This window comes from Aegilops tauschii, chromosome 2 (assembly GCF_002575655.3).
Source record: "Aegilops tauschii subsp. strangulata cultivar AL8/78 chromosome 2, Aet v6.0, whole genome shotgun sequence".
Taxonomy (NCBI): domain Eukaryota; kingdom Viridiplantae; phylum Streptophyta; class Magnoliopsida; order Poales; family Poaceae; genus Aegilops; species Aegilops tauschii.
In genome coordinates, this window is record NC_053036.3 from 419,932,024 (window position 1) to 419,947,255 (window position 15,232).

General features: G+C 44.4%; 1 protein-coding gene across 1 annotated transcript; it reads right to left on the reverse strand.

Annotated features, from left to right (window-relative positions):
* Nucleotides 1-2,647: 2,647 nt before the first annotated feature.
* LOC109748188 (NAP1-related protein 1) lies at nt 2,648-7,727 on the reverse strand. Its single transcript, XM_020307223.3, has 10 exons — nt 7,464-7,727; nt 4,915-5,037; nt 4,761-4,811; nt 4,527-4,598; nt 4,341-4,454; nt 4,188-4,249; nt 3,942-4,002; nt 3,722-3,778; nt 3,586-3,624; nt 2,648-3,055 (listed from the first exon to the last, which is right to left on the reverse strand). Exons 1-10 carry the CDS (start codon nt 7,584-7,586, stop codon nt 2,996-2,998), a joined length of 762 nt encoding a protein of 253 aa, XP_020162812.1. The 5' UTR covers nt 7,587-7,727; the 3' UTR covers nt 2,648-2,995.
* Nucleotides 7,728-15,232: the final 7,505 nt, after the last annotated feature.

The following is a 15,232-nucleotide window of genomic DNA, read 5'->3' on the forward strand; positions in this document are numbered from 1 at the left end:
GAAATGGAGAGGGGGAATCACCCGCGGTGAGAATGCCTATCAGCGGCGAGCAGGCCTCGCGAGTCGAGATCAGTCTCAGCGCCATCCCGTGGAAGGGGATTTGGGGGCCAATCGGCAATACTGATCCCGATGGTAGCGGCCGAACAACAAAACGTCTGGATTTTGATTCCAATTCCATGATTCCAAATTTCCAATGCCAAATGATGGTTACCAAACGAGGTGTGTTTTTTTTTTCATTTTGCTAAAGCACGATCTAAATGTGCTATAAGTATTGCACATCCAAGTTATATATCATTAATTTTACATTAAGATTCGTGTAAGCGTTTTTTTTTTTTTTTCTTTTTCTTTCTAGTTTGATTGAGCACTTAGATGTAGAATAACTAGGGCTCATCTAGATGTATCATGGACAGACCATTTTTTATCAAAGTACTCTTTATTGTAAAACTTATTACAACCAAATTTGTGTAACCAGATGCAGAACTAACAAACTGAAAATTCAATTCATTTTAATTTGGTATTGGTTCGATGGTCGGTTTTTATGCCCACAAGAGAGCGCAACAGTGACATTGCTGGTGGCACCAATCTCTTGCTAGCTTTGCTAATTGTCATACGCCTGGAATATTTTCATGCATCAGTCAATTCCTCGCAGCACGTGGCCAAAGCTGAGGACAACGTGAGGAGCGACAGCGATGAGCGTCGGCCATGCCAGGCTTGGCTAGGACCTCTCAGGTGGAGGCGAGGAAGAAACTTAATTGGAGGGAGGGGTCGGGGTGACGACCAACTCAGCGGCGTGGCGGCGGTACCCACCAGCCGGCGGGGGGAGGGGTGTGTGTGGAGGCATGCACTTAGGCCTAGGTAGGCAGGCGGCTACGCGAGGAAGCATAGGAGGTTGAAGACAAACATATCGATATGTTTTTGGCCGTTGGATGAAGATCTAGTTCATGATAAAAGTGACTTGCGAAATAAAAAAAATTAGGTGCCTGATCTATAGGCTCTCCATCTCTTGCAAGACAGACGGCTGTAAAATACCCTCACTCCGTGGAATAAATATAGGTAAACGTTTGCGCACGGACGACCGGCCAAGCTTTCGGCCGGTCGTACCGCTCGCTACCGTGCAGGCCCACCTTATCCCTTTCTTCGTGGGTGTCTTCCTCCTTGGCTCGCCGCCTCTCCTCTTTTTTCTTTTCCCACCATCAATCGCTAACCAGTGCGCCTCCACGGCCTGTTCGGCGCCCAACCTCGCCGCTCCGCCGTTGCCAGCGAGCCCCTCTTCTCGAACAGCCATGGACGTGACACCCTCGAGCTTGACCTCTTCCCCTCCTCTATCTCTTCTCTACCCCCCCCCCACTAGGACCACCGTTTGCACGCCGCTCACCATCGTTGCTGCAACGGCCCACCCTGCTGCTACTCCAAGCTTCCTCGTTGGGCTTCTGCAGCCGGCAGCGGCACTGCGAGTGAGAACCCTTTTTTTGCTTCAACTAAGATGGCGCTGTGAAACGAGATGGGGGTAGTGCTACAACCGGCGACGTCGGAAGCTACAACCGGCTTTGGCGAAAGCTGCAACCGAAGAGTAGAAAGCTACAGCCGACCACAGTGCACCGGTGAAAGCTGGAACCAGAGACAAGACAAGCTACAACCAGCATCCCGGTTTGCTACAACGGACGCGGCGAAAGCACCAACCACCAGAGCTGCACTCGCAAGCAATGACGCCACAGTGGCGACCCCTTTTTTGAAACCATACTCAACTTTTGCTACTACAGTCGAGAAATTTGCTACATCTATTATAAGCGGAGCTGCATGGTGCTCGACCGGTAGACCTTTTTTTGCCGAAACCGGGTACTGGCGGAGCTGCAACGCGAATGCTGGAACCATTGTTGACGAAAGCTGGAACGGGTGTCTTTTTTGCTTCAACCAATGAAGTGGTGGGGAGACGATGACGGGCGCCGCCGTGGTGAGCTGCAACCGGCTTCAGAAAAGCTACATCCACCTTTTTCTTTTGCTACAATGATTTTGATGGGTGAAGCTTAATCCCAGGAGACGATGGCGAAGAGCAGCGGACGATGCCACTTGTGCGGTGGGGCGGCACAACCCGATGGCTGCAACCATGGGGCCTCCAACTATTGTCGGCCGCTGCTAGGAACGCACTGCCGGAGTAGCGACGCATCCCATAGCCAGGAGATGGAAGATGAGGTAGTCATGGCGAGGCGACCGCGAGGTTGCAAGCACACCCACGACGACGAGGCGCGCGCCCATGACTGGGAGAGGGACGATCATCAGCACTTGCGGTCGTGGCCGGAGACGTGCATGCTGCAGGTGCTCGCGAGGGCTGGTGGTACCGGGGAGGGCTGGTGTTGTGGGTGCATGTCGATAGGGGAGAACGACCGGGAAAGAAGACGAGAGTTGACTCAGGGGGAAAGAGTTTTCTAATCAAACGGCTCTGCGCTGTCCAATCAGACGATGTAGCTGTGACCAGCGGAAGCCTTGCGCCAGTCGACCGGCGCAGATCACTGCCCATAAATATACTCCATCCTTCTGCAAATGTAACACGCTCTAGCTTTCATTAACACCTCAAAGGAAAAAAGCTTTGATCAACAAACAGTTTAAAAATATGTGAATGATGTGACACAAAAATGGCACTGTCGAGGAGTAACTGAAATACGCCATGAATTTTGTACTACCATATAAGTTAGTTAAATATTGTCGACTAACTGTCGTTAAAGCAACTGTATCTCAGGAAACACAGACCACTACTGCATCCCACAATAACAATATACTTGAAGTGCCACATATTGGAATCTGCAGGACTCCAAATGTATGAGCAGATCAAAACAAGTTCCCACAGATCAACCTTACAATCCTACAGATCCAGCTAAGTCAAGCAACAAAACACCACAAAAGGGACACCTTGCTTTTCAGTCCCCAGGAGATCCGGGATCTCCACTCTACATGCACGGGAGTTGTCGAAGCCAATTGAAATTCAGCATGAAAGAGGGTTTCACTCCTCATCATCTTCCTCCTCTTCTTCATCTTCATCATCGTCGTCTTCATCAAATCCCTACAGAAGTTGCAAAAGAATGATATATACATGTACAGAAGAGATAAAGTGCAACAAAACTCGGCAAACAGTGTCAGGCTCAATTTTAAATTTATGTGCATAAAACAAAAATAAGGCCCCAAGTGACATCACCAACTCAAACTCATTTCCTTCAGGCCTAATGAGAGCACAAAAGCCTGACACAATGCCAGCTAGCAAATTTAAGGAAGTTGGGCAAAATGTCAGATGTGTAGTGCATGGCGTGCTAATGTCATCCTAAATTCCTTTTGCTGTTGGGGTTAGAGCACCTGTGATGACCAGATGATGCACAGTGTCGTGGTATGAACAGCAAATATACATTGAGAAGTCAAACAAGCCATCATGATAACTGAGGTGGTTATGCATTATTGCATGAGTATCAGGATATTGTACACCATTGCAAATGAACTACAAGAACGTTATGTACTATTGCATAAGGGCACACACCCAAGGAGTATCATATATACAGAGGTAATGGAAGTATGGACTGCTGATAAAGAAAACAGGATTACCTCTTCATCCTCATCATCTTCAAATTCATCTTCAGCCTCCTGCAATGGAAGATTCGAGGGACATGACACAAAGATCCACAATAAAAAAAATAGGACCCAATAAATAAACCACTTATATCATACGAGAAGCACTAACATTGTTAAAATACTTCAAAGGATTAGGCCACAATTCTTCCTTGATAACATCTGCCACCTGCATGATTGGAATTTCTCACAAAATAAATCAAGAGGAAGAATTAGAGTTCCAAATTTATGCCATTCCATCTGCCAGACTTCAGAGATACAAAACTTCCGATCAATTGAAATAATCCTGATTTAGCAGGAGCTACAAGCATAGGAAACGCGTAATCCTATACCTCATCCATCACTCCATCAGAAAAACTTTTGTTCTTTGCATCATTGAACCAAGTGAAGAAACTGCAAAACAAAAAAAGGAAAAGTAAACAGAACATGAATCCTCTTCACAAATTTCATACTTGCATATTATAACTCGAATGGAATGATGACGTCTCTCTATGTTGGAATGAATAATATAGTACAGATAAGGCATGAAGAAAAATTTAATAATTTTTAGCACAGAAGAAGATAAAAAAAATACCAACCTCTCATCAATCAATAGTCGTTTCTCCCCATTCTCCGTGTATGCCTTTCCATTTGCAATATCCTTGATGTATTATTGGAAAACTCGTTAGATCTAATTTTACATACAGAAGCAACTTTGCTGAAGCGCTTATACGATTAACGAGGCATAGTACCATTCCATCCTTCCAATTGATGGTGGTGGCCTTCACAGTTATTTTCCCATCATCACTGAATGAACATGTTTTCGTAAGCTTTGTATCTTCAAAATATGGATTAGAAGAGAATGCCTGCCAGTTCAAGTTCAAAACATGTAAGCAAAGGGAAGGAAACCATAGCTTGTAGATGCAAAAGAAGCTTACAAGAGTAATGGAGTAGCCTGATTTAATATCTTGAAACTCATCCACATCGATAGACACCAAGTGTTTGAATATCTACAATGGAACAAAAGTGATCAAATAGTATGAGTATGGTTCCACATAATTACTCAGCAAGTCTGATATAGTAATTTAGTATTTTATTACTTGTTGCCACATTTGATACAAATGCTAAAAGTTAAAGAGTGTAGATGTTAAACTTCGCACAAAACAATGTACCTTTTGATCATCTTCAGTCAGAAGTTCACCAAGCATAGGATGGCTTAGAAACTGCAGCGGAAATGCATGAATTAGTAAGGATGAGACTATACCAATCAGCAGTTTCAGGAAATAAACAGACGACATATAAATCAGCATAGAACATGTTACAAACCGCAGTCAACCAGAAGTCCGGAATTTCCTTGATAATTTCATTCCGTCGAGTATAAACTGGCCTGCGAACTTCATTGTACTTCTGTTCCACCTCCAAGACTTTATCACTGGCTTCCTCGTTAACCTGCAGTAAATGAATCTATATAAGCTAACCAATTTTGTAAGGTGGTAAGGCGAGGCGTTGTACCCCCGCCTCACCTTTTTAAGCACTTAAAGCGTAAGGTGAGGCGACACCTTAGACACATAAATATATAATATATGGCACTCTAAATCTGGCCAGAACCCATACTTCCAAGCTGGATCATTGGATGTAGCTCCTCTCATAGGATCATTGGAGATCATAAGCATTACCAGCCACAGGATCCATCAGAGCAGGGAGACCTGGCTACTGCGGCAGCACTGAGAGAAGGCCCAATCAGCCATCAAAGAAAAAGGGAGAAGAGCCAAATCACTAGAGCAACCAGATAAAGCATGTGGAAGGAGAGAAGCGGTGGTGGGGCTGCTGCCTTGTGGGTGGAGAAGCAGATTTGGGAGGAAACAGATGCGGAGGGGAAGGAGCAGCCGAGCACATCTAGCTACACTGCTGGGAGAAACAGAGCACTGGGAGGGGATGAAAGAAAGAGCAGAGGAGGGCAGGGGAGAAGTGAGACAAGTATAGGAGCCACACATTGCTGTTGCGCCCGAGGACTGGAGGAGCTGAGCCAGAGAGGAGGAAGGGCACAGATCAAAGCCGTGGAGGAAGGAGACGCCGCAAAAGGTCGAGGGAGGAGAAGAGGAATCCCTCTCGCTTGGATTGGAGGTTTCTCTCCCTCCCTCCTCCTCCTCGTACCTATTCGTGTGTGAGCCAGTCTTTCCCGTGAAAATTTCCGTGCGGGCTACTCTTTCCCTCCTGGGAGCAGCACATGGGGTGCGCCTAGGTGGCCGATTCAGACGCCGTACTGTCCAAGGCGGACACCTTATGAAGCTGTCAAAGGCGAGCTCGACGCCCTGCCATCAGAGGGCGCCCTGATGCCTTAGACACCATAAAAACAATGAGGGTGGGTTTGGTTGCAAAGTATTTTTGAAGTATTTCAAGAATACCACTGTATTTTGGAAAACTATGGTTTCAAATACTTTGAAGTATTTGGCTCTAGTTAAAGTGGCAGTATTATAAAACCACAGTATGCACAAAACTGTGGTATTTTTGCTGTATTAAAAAAAGAGGCCAGGACCTCTTTTTTTAAAACTGAGAAACGCAGCAAATGATCTCTCATGCGGTCAGTAAATACAACACTGTATACTTTCATTGCCAAACACGGCACTGTCTAAGTAAGACTTTAAAAACTGATGTTTTCAGATACTACAGTCTTTGTTGTCATCGGCATAAAAAACTGTAGTATTGGAATGCTTAGGTTTTTCAAAAACTTCGCTTCCAAACGGAGCCTGAAGCTAACTGCCTAGTAATTTAACTGCATTCAAATATTCCAGCCAGATATAGCCTGTCCATTCACAATATGTTATTGTCACCGTAGATATTCAGGCAATAATTCCGTTTCAGAGAGACAAGAGTACTAAGCAATTAAAAGACTGTTTAATTAGCAGATAAGGTGCCTTACTCTAATAAGGAATCAAACAAATCCTTTGGTGTTTCATCATTAGCTCATACATAGAATGCATAACTGTGCTCTTTACACCGAGTCCAGTTACAGAACTAAGTTTCATTGACACAAAATTTAACATAATGGAAAGAGTATGGAGCCCATAGAAACAGGAGCTGAAGCTGATTTGGTAATATAACAGAGTGAAGAAGTGCCATATTTGGTGGTAATGGAGATTGACATGTCATGCATGTTGTGAAGAAAGGCAAGATGCAGAGCAAGGCATGTGATCATTTTGTAATCCTAAAGGAAATTAACTTATATTTGTCTGAAGAGTATAGGGGTTCTATATGTACATGGGAGTATTTAGCTGGCATTCCTGTGTTTACTTTCCACAACAAAACTTCAATCAATTGAGGTATTCAAAACTTACTGTATTTTCAGACCACCAACTGTCAAAATGAATCTAAAATAGACCATTGCAGTTGTCACACACCCTGCTCTGGGAGTGCTCACAAACATTTAAGTGCACCCAAAGCTACTGTAAACGTCTACAATCCAGTGTGCATAAGCTCACGAACAAGTGATTTGAAGTATCGACAGAGAACACGGACACAGGCCACAATTCTGCAGCAGCACAAGCAGAGGTCTCCAAATATATCTACCACTACCTAAAAGTCTAAGAAGGTTCTATAGCTCGAACCCTGGGCCTGGAGGGGAAGCAGAGAATTCCAACCCAATCATCCAATACACCTATCGAGGGGACACCCAAATCAGTCGGTCACCAAACGCTGCCTCGCGGAGAGACCAGCCCCCTCGCACATAAACAAATCGGGAGTTGAAATTCCACTAAATTCCGCGCAGCCTTCGTGCAAACTGCTCCGAAAATGAAAAGAACGGCGGCAAAATCAAAGGCCGAGCAACCGGAGCGCGCGGCGACAGCTGTCAGCAGGCGAGAAACGAAGCGACTCACCCTCTCGATCTCGTCCTGGATCTCCTGGAGCTTCTCGATGGAGAGCAGTAGGGCGTCGTCGATGCGGTCGCCCTCCTCCGCCTCGATCCTCGGCCTCTTCCCCTTCTGCTCCGCCGTCGCCATCTCGATAAAACCCTCCGCGAGCTCTAGGGTTTTAGCCTTGGGTTTCCGGGGAGGCACTTGACTGGCTGCGCAACCACTGCTGTGGGGGAGGGAGGAGAGTTCTAATTGGGCCTCATCTTATGGCGGCCGCGTGTTCGCGGTGCCTTTATTACGCGAGCTGTTGGGTTTATATTGTTCTAAAAAGAACGTTCAGTATGTGTTGCCCTAAAAAGAGCAGCTGGTGCCTCAAACAAAATGAAAGATTGAAGAATACAAACGTTTAAAATTCATGTTATGAAAAAAGAGTAAAATTCATTTTACACCTGAGCTTTGGACTACAGGATTGAAGTTCTCAAAAAATCTATAGAATGCATTTAGATGCCTTTTTTTTTCTTTGGACGTTGAAAAGTAAAATACTCTTATCTTCGCATTATCCGCATCGCTGCCGTGAGATGCAAGTTCATAACCCTAGTCTCTCGGCCCAAGTTGTCATTTTCGATGCCCCCCCTTCTATTTTCATCTTCGGTGTCAGGGGCAGAGAGTTTGTTGATATGCAGGTTTGGAGATTTTCTAACATATTTGGTTTGCGTAGTGAAGGCAGGTTCACAAAAATCACGGCTCTATAGCCTCATGCTGCAAATGCTATGGCTAACATTGGCGACAACCAAGATTTGTGGTGTTTGGGTCTCAAAGATCGATTTCCCCCATCTTGAGACGTGGGATTGTAGATTTCAGTTTCTAACTGAAAGTGCAATCATGCCCTTAATCATATTTTGATGTTGATGACAATATACTCATAGGGGACTAACAAAGTTTGTCAAGTATATCTCAGGTTTAGACCCCTCGGGGTCATGTGTGTGGACTATGACTACAGAAAACTTATCTTCCTCAAGAACGAAGAAACAAGTCTACTAGCTTAGGCCCTTTTTGTTTGTTCTTGAGTATAGGCATCCCGCACTATTAAGAGGGGGACATGGGGTCTCGCGAAAGTCTTGCTCAAATGATCTTTAAAACAATCTTTTGTACTCTGCCGCTGTCAAACGATCGACACATGTCGGACGTCCGGTACTTCCTATATAGAGCCATATCGTCGGATATCCGGTGTCTACGGATGTCCGGCATTTCCTTTACAGAGCCAAAACCTCGGATTTTCGGTTTCCACCGGACGTCCGGTTCTCCGTTAACAGAACCAAGACGCCGGATGTCCGGTCTCCACTGGACGTCCAGTACCTTCTCTACCGAGCCAAAACGTCGGACGTCCGGTGTCTGCCAAGGCCTCGGACGTCCGGTGAGTCTCGGACGTCCGACAGCTGCTGCCCCCAAGTGGCTCCAACGGCCACTTATTGAGGGATACTATAAATACCTCTCACCTATCCCGTGGGAGGTTTGACCATTCACTTAGAACATCCTCAGGAACACTTTTCACTCTCTCTTTCACACACTCCTACACCAAATCTTAGATCCCAAGGGATTTGAGAGCATTTGAGAGAAGGTGTCCACTCAAGTGATAGATCCACTCCTTCCCCCTCTTGGCACCAAAGGAATTCGTGATTTGAAAAAGTCTTGAGCTTTTCCCCATCGTTCTTGTTACTCTTGGAGGTTGGAGACTCCTAGGCAGTATGAGTGTTTCGGAGAGGAATCGACCATTGTGATTACCCCCGAAAAGTTTGTGAGGGTTTGGAGACCACCCCAAGGTCTACCACTAATGGTTGAGAAACGCCTTCGTGGTGTTGTCTCAAAGGGAGAATAGGGTGAGCCTTCGTGGCGTTGGTGTGCCTTCGTGGTAACATCCACCTCTCTAACGGTGACGTAGCTTCCCTCCAAGGAAGTGAACATCGACATACATCCTCGTCTCTTGGAGTTGCGGTTATCCCTAACCCTAACTTCCTACTTGTGGTTACTTGTCTCTTAGTCTTTACTTATATCATATTGTGCTTGCTTACTCACAAACTTGTGTTACTTGTTTACCTTGCTTAGCTCTTAGCATCATACTTGCAATTGTTAGGCTCGCCTTCATATTCCGCATTATTGCCTAAAATTGCTAAGTAACAGTTAAAATTTGTAATTATACCTATTGACCCCCACTCTAGGTCCATCTCGATCCTTTCAATTGGTATCAGAGCCTCGTGCTCTATTCTTGTGGCTTAACCTCCCTAGAGCGAGATGAACCCCGATGGGACTCCCCTTGTTGCAGATCTGAAGGATAAGGACGAGGCTTCTACGGAAACCAAGTCCTTTCCTTCTGAGGATATGGAACTGGCCCTTGCTAAGCAAAAGGAGGAGCATGATGCTTCTCTTGAGGCCTTGGTCCAAATGAGACTAGCCACATTAACCACTATGCTTGCACCACTTTCGGGTGGTACGGCCTCGAGGCCAACTGTGCCTACTCCTTCACTTGGCCAACAACCTCCTAGTAATGAACACTCCAGTGTTCCTTGGCTTTATGCAAGACCTCAACTAGAGAAACCAAAGTATAACCCTTAAGGCAAACCTCCTTTACTTGATGACACTACCGATTTTGCGTTGTGGAGAGTTGCTATGGAGGATCATCTTCGATATGGAAATGATGAGATGTTGGAGATCTTGGAGGTTACCAAGCTGTTGACTCGAAGAATCTTACACCAAGAGAGATATACGACAAGAATCTCAACGATACAGCAACCATGTGCATAAGGAGAGGTATGATTGACAAGCAAAGGATACCATACATACACATCACAAGTGCCAAGGAATTATGGGATAGCATTGTGAGGACCAAGACCGGTACCACCACTCTCCGGCTTGCTCAATATGAAATTGCCAAGGGTCAATTGCAAAACTTTTGTATGGAGAAAGGTGAATCTCCCAAGCAGCTCCTTGGGCGTCTCATGACTCTCACCGCTGACATCGAGTCTTGTGAGTGTGACAAGACACAAGATGGATTTAACTTGACTAAGCGATTTCTCGTGGACAAGTTGCTTCATGCTCTTGCTCCATATAATCACCAAATGGTGTGAGACATAAGACAACACCATGGATTAAAGGAAATGACTCCGGATGACATCGTATCCACTTTACAACTATTTGAAGAGTCAAAGGTAAATGCTACAAAACATCTTGCCATGCATGGTACCTCAACATCAAAGATCAATCTTGCATTGAAGGCCAAGCATGTATGTGAAGAAGAGCAAAGTGAAGAAGAAGAAGAAGAAGAAGATGATGATGAGATTGACTCCGATGAGAGCCCTTCATATGAAGACATTGCCCTCTTTGTCAAGAAGTTTAGAGCGGGAAAATTCAAGGGAAGATTCCAGAAGAAGAAAGTGAGAAAATGCTACAACTGTGAAGAAACCAACCACTTCTCCAACGATTTCTCTTATGAGAAGAGAGAGAGAGAGGATAAACCAAGGTTTCCCAAGACCTTTCCCAAGAAGAAGTTGCCAAATCCTTTGAACTCCAAGCTCAAGAAGAGAGATGGGAAAGCAATGGTTGCTCATGAAGAATCTGATCTGGATGATGTTAGTGGTGTTGCCGGAGTAGCTCAAGATTCTCAAAACACTTTGAGGCTAGTCAACAAGAGTGGTGATGTTGTCACCTACAACTATATGAAAGATTACAAGGGCAACGCTCACAAGTGCCTAATGGCAAAGGCCGTGGTAGAAGATGGAGAGGTCAAGGTAACCCCATGGTCAAACCCTCCTCTATTCACTCCTTATGCTCCTTGTGATGAGTATCTTGATGCGGAGGATAATTATGATGATGATATATATATATGATACTATGCTTGCTAAACTAAATAAGTTGATGTGCTCCCTCAAAGGAAAGAAGCTCACTATGTTTCGTATGCTTATGGAGATGGTGAGTAAGCATGCCATCACCATTAAGGACTCGAAACCCTCATCACCGAGGAAAAGGAAAAATATGAAATCCTTGAGCGGAAAGTCCAATATGAGGAAGCACGAGATGATGAACTATGCTTGAAAATTGGTGCAAACATTGATGTTCATGCTAAAGAACTTGCCTCCTTGAAAAAGGCTAAGGACTCTTGCGAGGAGTTGATGAATGATAAAAGTAAGCTTGTGAAGTCTCATGCTTCTCTCTCTAAGGATTGTGAGCTTCTATCCGTGTCCCTCAAGACTAAGGAAGAAGAGCTCACTCTTCTTACAAAGAGTTTTGAGACGCTCAAGCTTACTTATCTTGAAACTCTAGCCAAGGCTTACTCTTCTCCTATTATCAATGTTGATGCTTGTACTACTAACTCTAGTGGTGACCTAGCATCTATTCTTGAGGAGAATCGCTTTCTCAAGGCTCAACTCGAGAAAGGACTCATGACATGTGCTCAAGGACAAAAGAACCTTAATGAGGTATTGAGCCAACACAATGAGGTGTTTGCCAAAGAAGGGCTCGAGTTTGATGCAAGCACAAGCAAGAAGAAGACGTCTTCTCAAAAGTGCACCACCCCTCTTAAAGAAACGTTTGTACGAGAAGGGCACAAGGAGAAAGGTAAGGTTGTGAGTGGGAAGGCCACAAGGGGCATGCCCACTCCCAACAAGCCAAAAGAGTTCATGCCTCCATCCTATGTACTTTGTTCCTCGAAATGCATTCCAGTTTTATGCTATTAGACCCTTGTGACTAACTTGAGAGGTCCCATTGCAAAATGGGTGCCTCTAACCAAGTCATAATTATGTGTAGGTTTCCTTCTCTGGTGGAGTCAAATGGGTGATCGATAGTGGATGTACCAATCATATGACCGGAGATAGCAAATTGCTCTGCGATTTCATGGAAGCTATGAGCATTGTGTTTGGTGGAGGATCAAAAGGACAGGTACTCGTGTTGGGCAAGGTGGCTATCACAAATGACATGTCTCTTGCAAATGTCATGCTTGTCCAATCCCTTAAATACCATTTGCTTTTTGTTCGTCAATTGGCTTCCGTTGGTTATGATACACTATTTGTCCTAACTAATGTGAAAGTATTTAAGAGAGATACTCTCGAAGTGGCCTTTGTTGGAGAGTTGGATGGCAACCTTTACACGGTTGATTTCTCGAAAGAGAGCACATTCCATGCAACTTGTCTAATGGCCAAGGCCAACAAGGGGTGGCTATGGCATCGCTGACTAGCCCATGTCGGCATGAGAAATCTTCAAGATCTCTTAAAGGGTAATCACATCCTTGGACTAACCAATGTCTCTTTTGAGAAAGATCTTGTGTATAGTGCATGCATAGCTGGGAAGCAACATCAATCAAAGCACCCACCCAAGAATATTCTATCTACTTCAAGGCCTTTGGAGCTTCATCATGTGGATCTTTTTTGGGCCTCCTTCATGGGATAGTCTTGGTGGGAAAAAGTATGGACTTGTCATTGTTGATGATTACTCAAGATATACATGGGTGTTTTTCCTCAAGTCCAAGGACGAGACGAAGATCACCTTCATTGATTTTGCCAAGCAAGCTCAACACAAGTTTGACAAAGAAATCTTGGCAATAAGAAGTGATAATGGCTCCGAGTTCAAGAACTATACCTTGGAAGAATTTCTTAGTGATGAAGGGATTGAGCATCAATATTTCGCACCATACACTCCTCAACAGAATGGTGTAGCCGAAAGGAAGAACCGTACACTTGTGGAGATGACAAGGTCCATGTTGGATGAATACAAGTCGCCACATAGTTTTTGGGCCGAGGCTGTCAACACCGCATGCCATGCATCAATCCGCACAATATTGGAAAAGACTTGGTGCGGCTTGAAGCTACGTCGGTACTTCCCCAAAGAGGAAGGGATGATACAACATAGCGGCGGTAGGTATTTCCCTCAGTGATGAGACCAAGGCTATCGAACCAGTAGGATAACCAAGCAACACTATGTAAATAGCACCTGCACACAAATAACAAATACTCGCAACCCGACGTGTTAAAGGGGTTGTCAATCCCTTTCGGGCAACGGCGCCAGAAATTGGCAAATGGACGTGAGGGAGTTGTTAATATTGATAGATCGAATGCCAAATAAAATAAATTGCAGCAAGGTATTTTTTGTATTTTTGGTTTAATAGATCTGAAAATAAAAGGCAAATAAAATAGATCGCAAGGCAAATATATTAAAGAAGAGGCCCAGAGGCCGTAGGTTTCACTAGTGGCTTCTCTCGAGAAAAATAGCAAATGGTGGGTGAATTATTGTTGGGAAATTGATAGAACTTCAAATAATCATGACGATATCCAGGCAATGATCATTATATAGGCATCACGTCCAAGATTAGTAGACCGACTCCTGTCTGCATCTACTACTATTACTCCACACATCGATCGCTATCCAGCATGCATCTAGTGTATTATGTTCATGGAGAAATAGAGTAATGCAATAAGAACGATGACATGATCTAGACAAGATCTATTTATGTAGAAATAGATCCCATCGTTTTATCCTTAGTAGCAACAATACATACGTGTCGGTTCCCCTTCTGTCACTGGGATCAAGCACCGTAAGATCGAACCCACTACAAAGCACCTCTTCCCATTGCAAGATAAATAGATCAAGTTGGCCAAAAAAACCCAAATATCAGAGAAGAAATACGAGGCTATAAGCAATCGTGCATATAAGAGATCAAAGAAGACTCAAATAACTTTCATGGATAAAAAGATAGATCTGATCATAAACTCAAAGTTCATTCGATCCCAACAAACACACTGCAAAAAGAGTTACATCATATGGATCTCCAAGAGACCATTGTATTGATAATCAAAAGAGAGAGAGAGAGGAAGCCATCTAGCTACTAACTACGGACCTATAGGTCTACAAAGAACAACTCACGCATCATCGGAGAGGCACCAATGGAAGTGGTGAACCCCTCCGTGATGGTGTCTAGATTGGATCTGGTGGTTCTAGACTCTGCGGCGGCTGGAATTGATTTTCGTCGACTCCCCTAGGGTTTCTGGAATATTGGGGTATTAATAGAGCAAAGAGGCAGTTCAGGGGACACCCGAGGTGGGCACAACCCACCAGGGTGCGCCTGGGCCTCCAGGCGTGCCCTGGTGGGTTGTGCTCCCCTCGGAGCACCCCCCAGGCGCTTCTCCGACCCACTGGATGTCTTCTGGTCCAAAAAAAATCTCCAAAAAGTTCTGTTGCGTTTGGACTCCGTCTGGTATTGATTTCCTGTGATGTAAAAAAGCATGCAGAAAACAACAACTGGCACTTGGCACTATGTCAATAGGTTAGTACCAAAAAATGATATAAAATGATTATAAAACATCCAAGATTGATAATATAATAGCGTGTAACAATAAAGAATTATAGATACGTTGGAGACGTATCAGCATCCCCAAGGTTAATTCCTGCTAGTCCTCGAGTAGGTAAATGATAAAAACAATTTTTTTGATGAGGAATGCTGCCTAACATGTCATCTCATATTCTTTTCTTTATAGCATGGACATTTGGACTTTTATATGGTTCAAAGCAATAGTCTAGTTTTGACATGATGACTTGAATACTCAAGCATATCAACAAGCAACCATGTCTTTCAAAATATCAACGCTAAAATAAGTTATCCCTAGCCCATCATGCTCAATCATTGATCCATTCATGAAACACACTCGCATATTAACTACACCCAATACTCGAGTACGATCATAGTGCCTCCTAGTTGGTGCTTTATAAGGGAAGACGGAGACTCAAATTGAAAATAAAAATGCATAAAGTAA

What these genes read in the sequence shown, in the direction of transcription:
- LOC109748188 (XM_020307223.3), bottom strand. Translation starts at nt 7,586, where the DNA reads ATGGCGACGGCGGAGCAGAAGGGGAAGAGGCCGAGGATCGAGGCGGAG. An exon ending in CAGGCTACTCCATTACTCTT is followed by an intron (nt 4,455 to 4,526) that starts GTAAGCTTCTTT and finishes TTGAACTGGCAG; the next exon opens with GCATTCTCTTCTAATCCATA. An exon ending in CGACTATTGATTGATGAGAG is followed by an intron (nt 4,003 to 4,187) that starts GTTGGTATTTTT and finishes TTTGTTTTGCAG; the next exon opens with TTTCTTCACTTGGTTCAATG.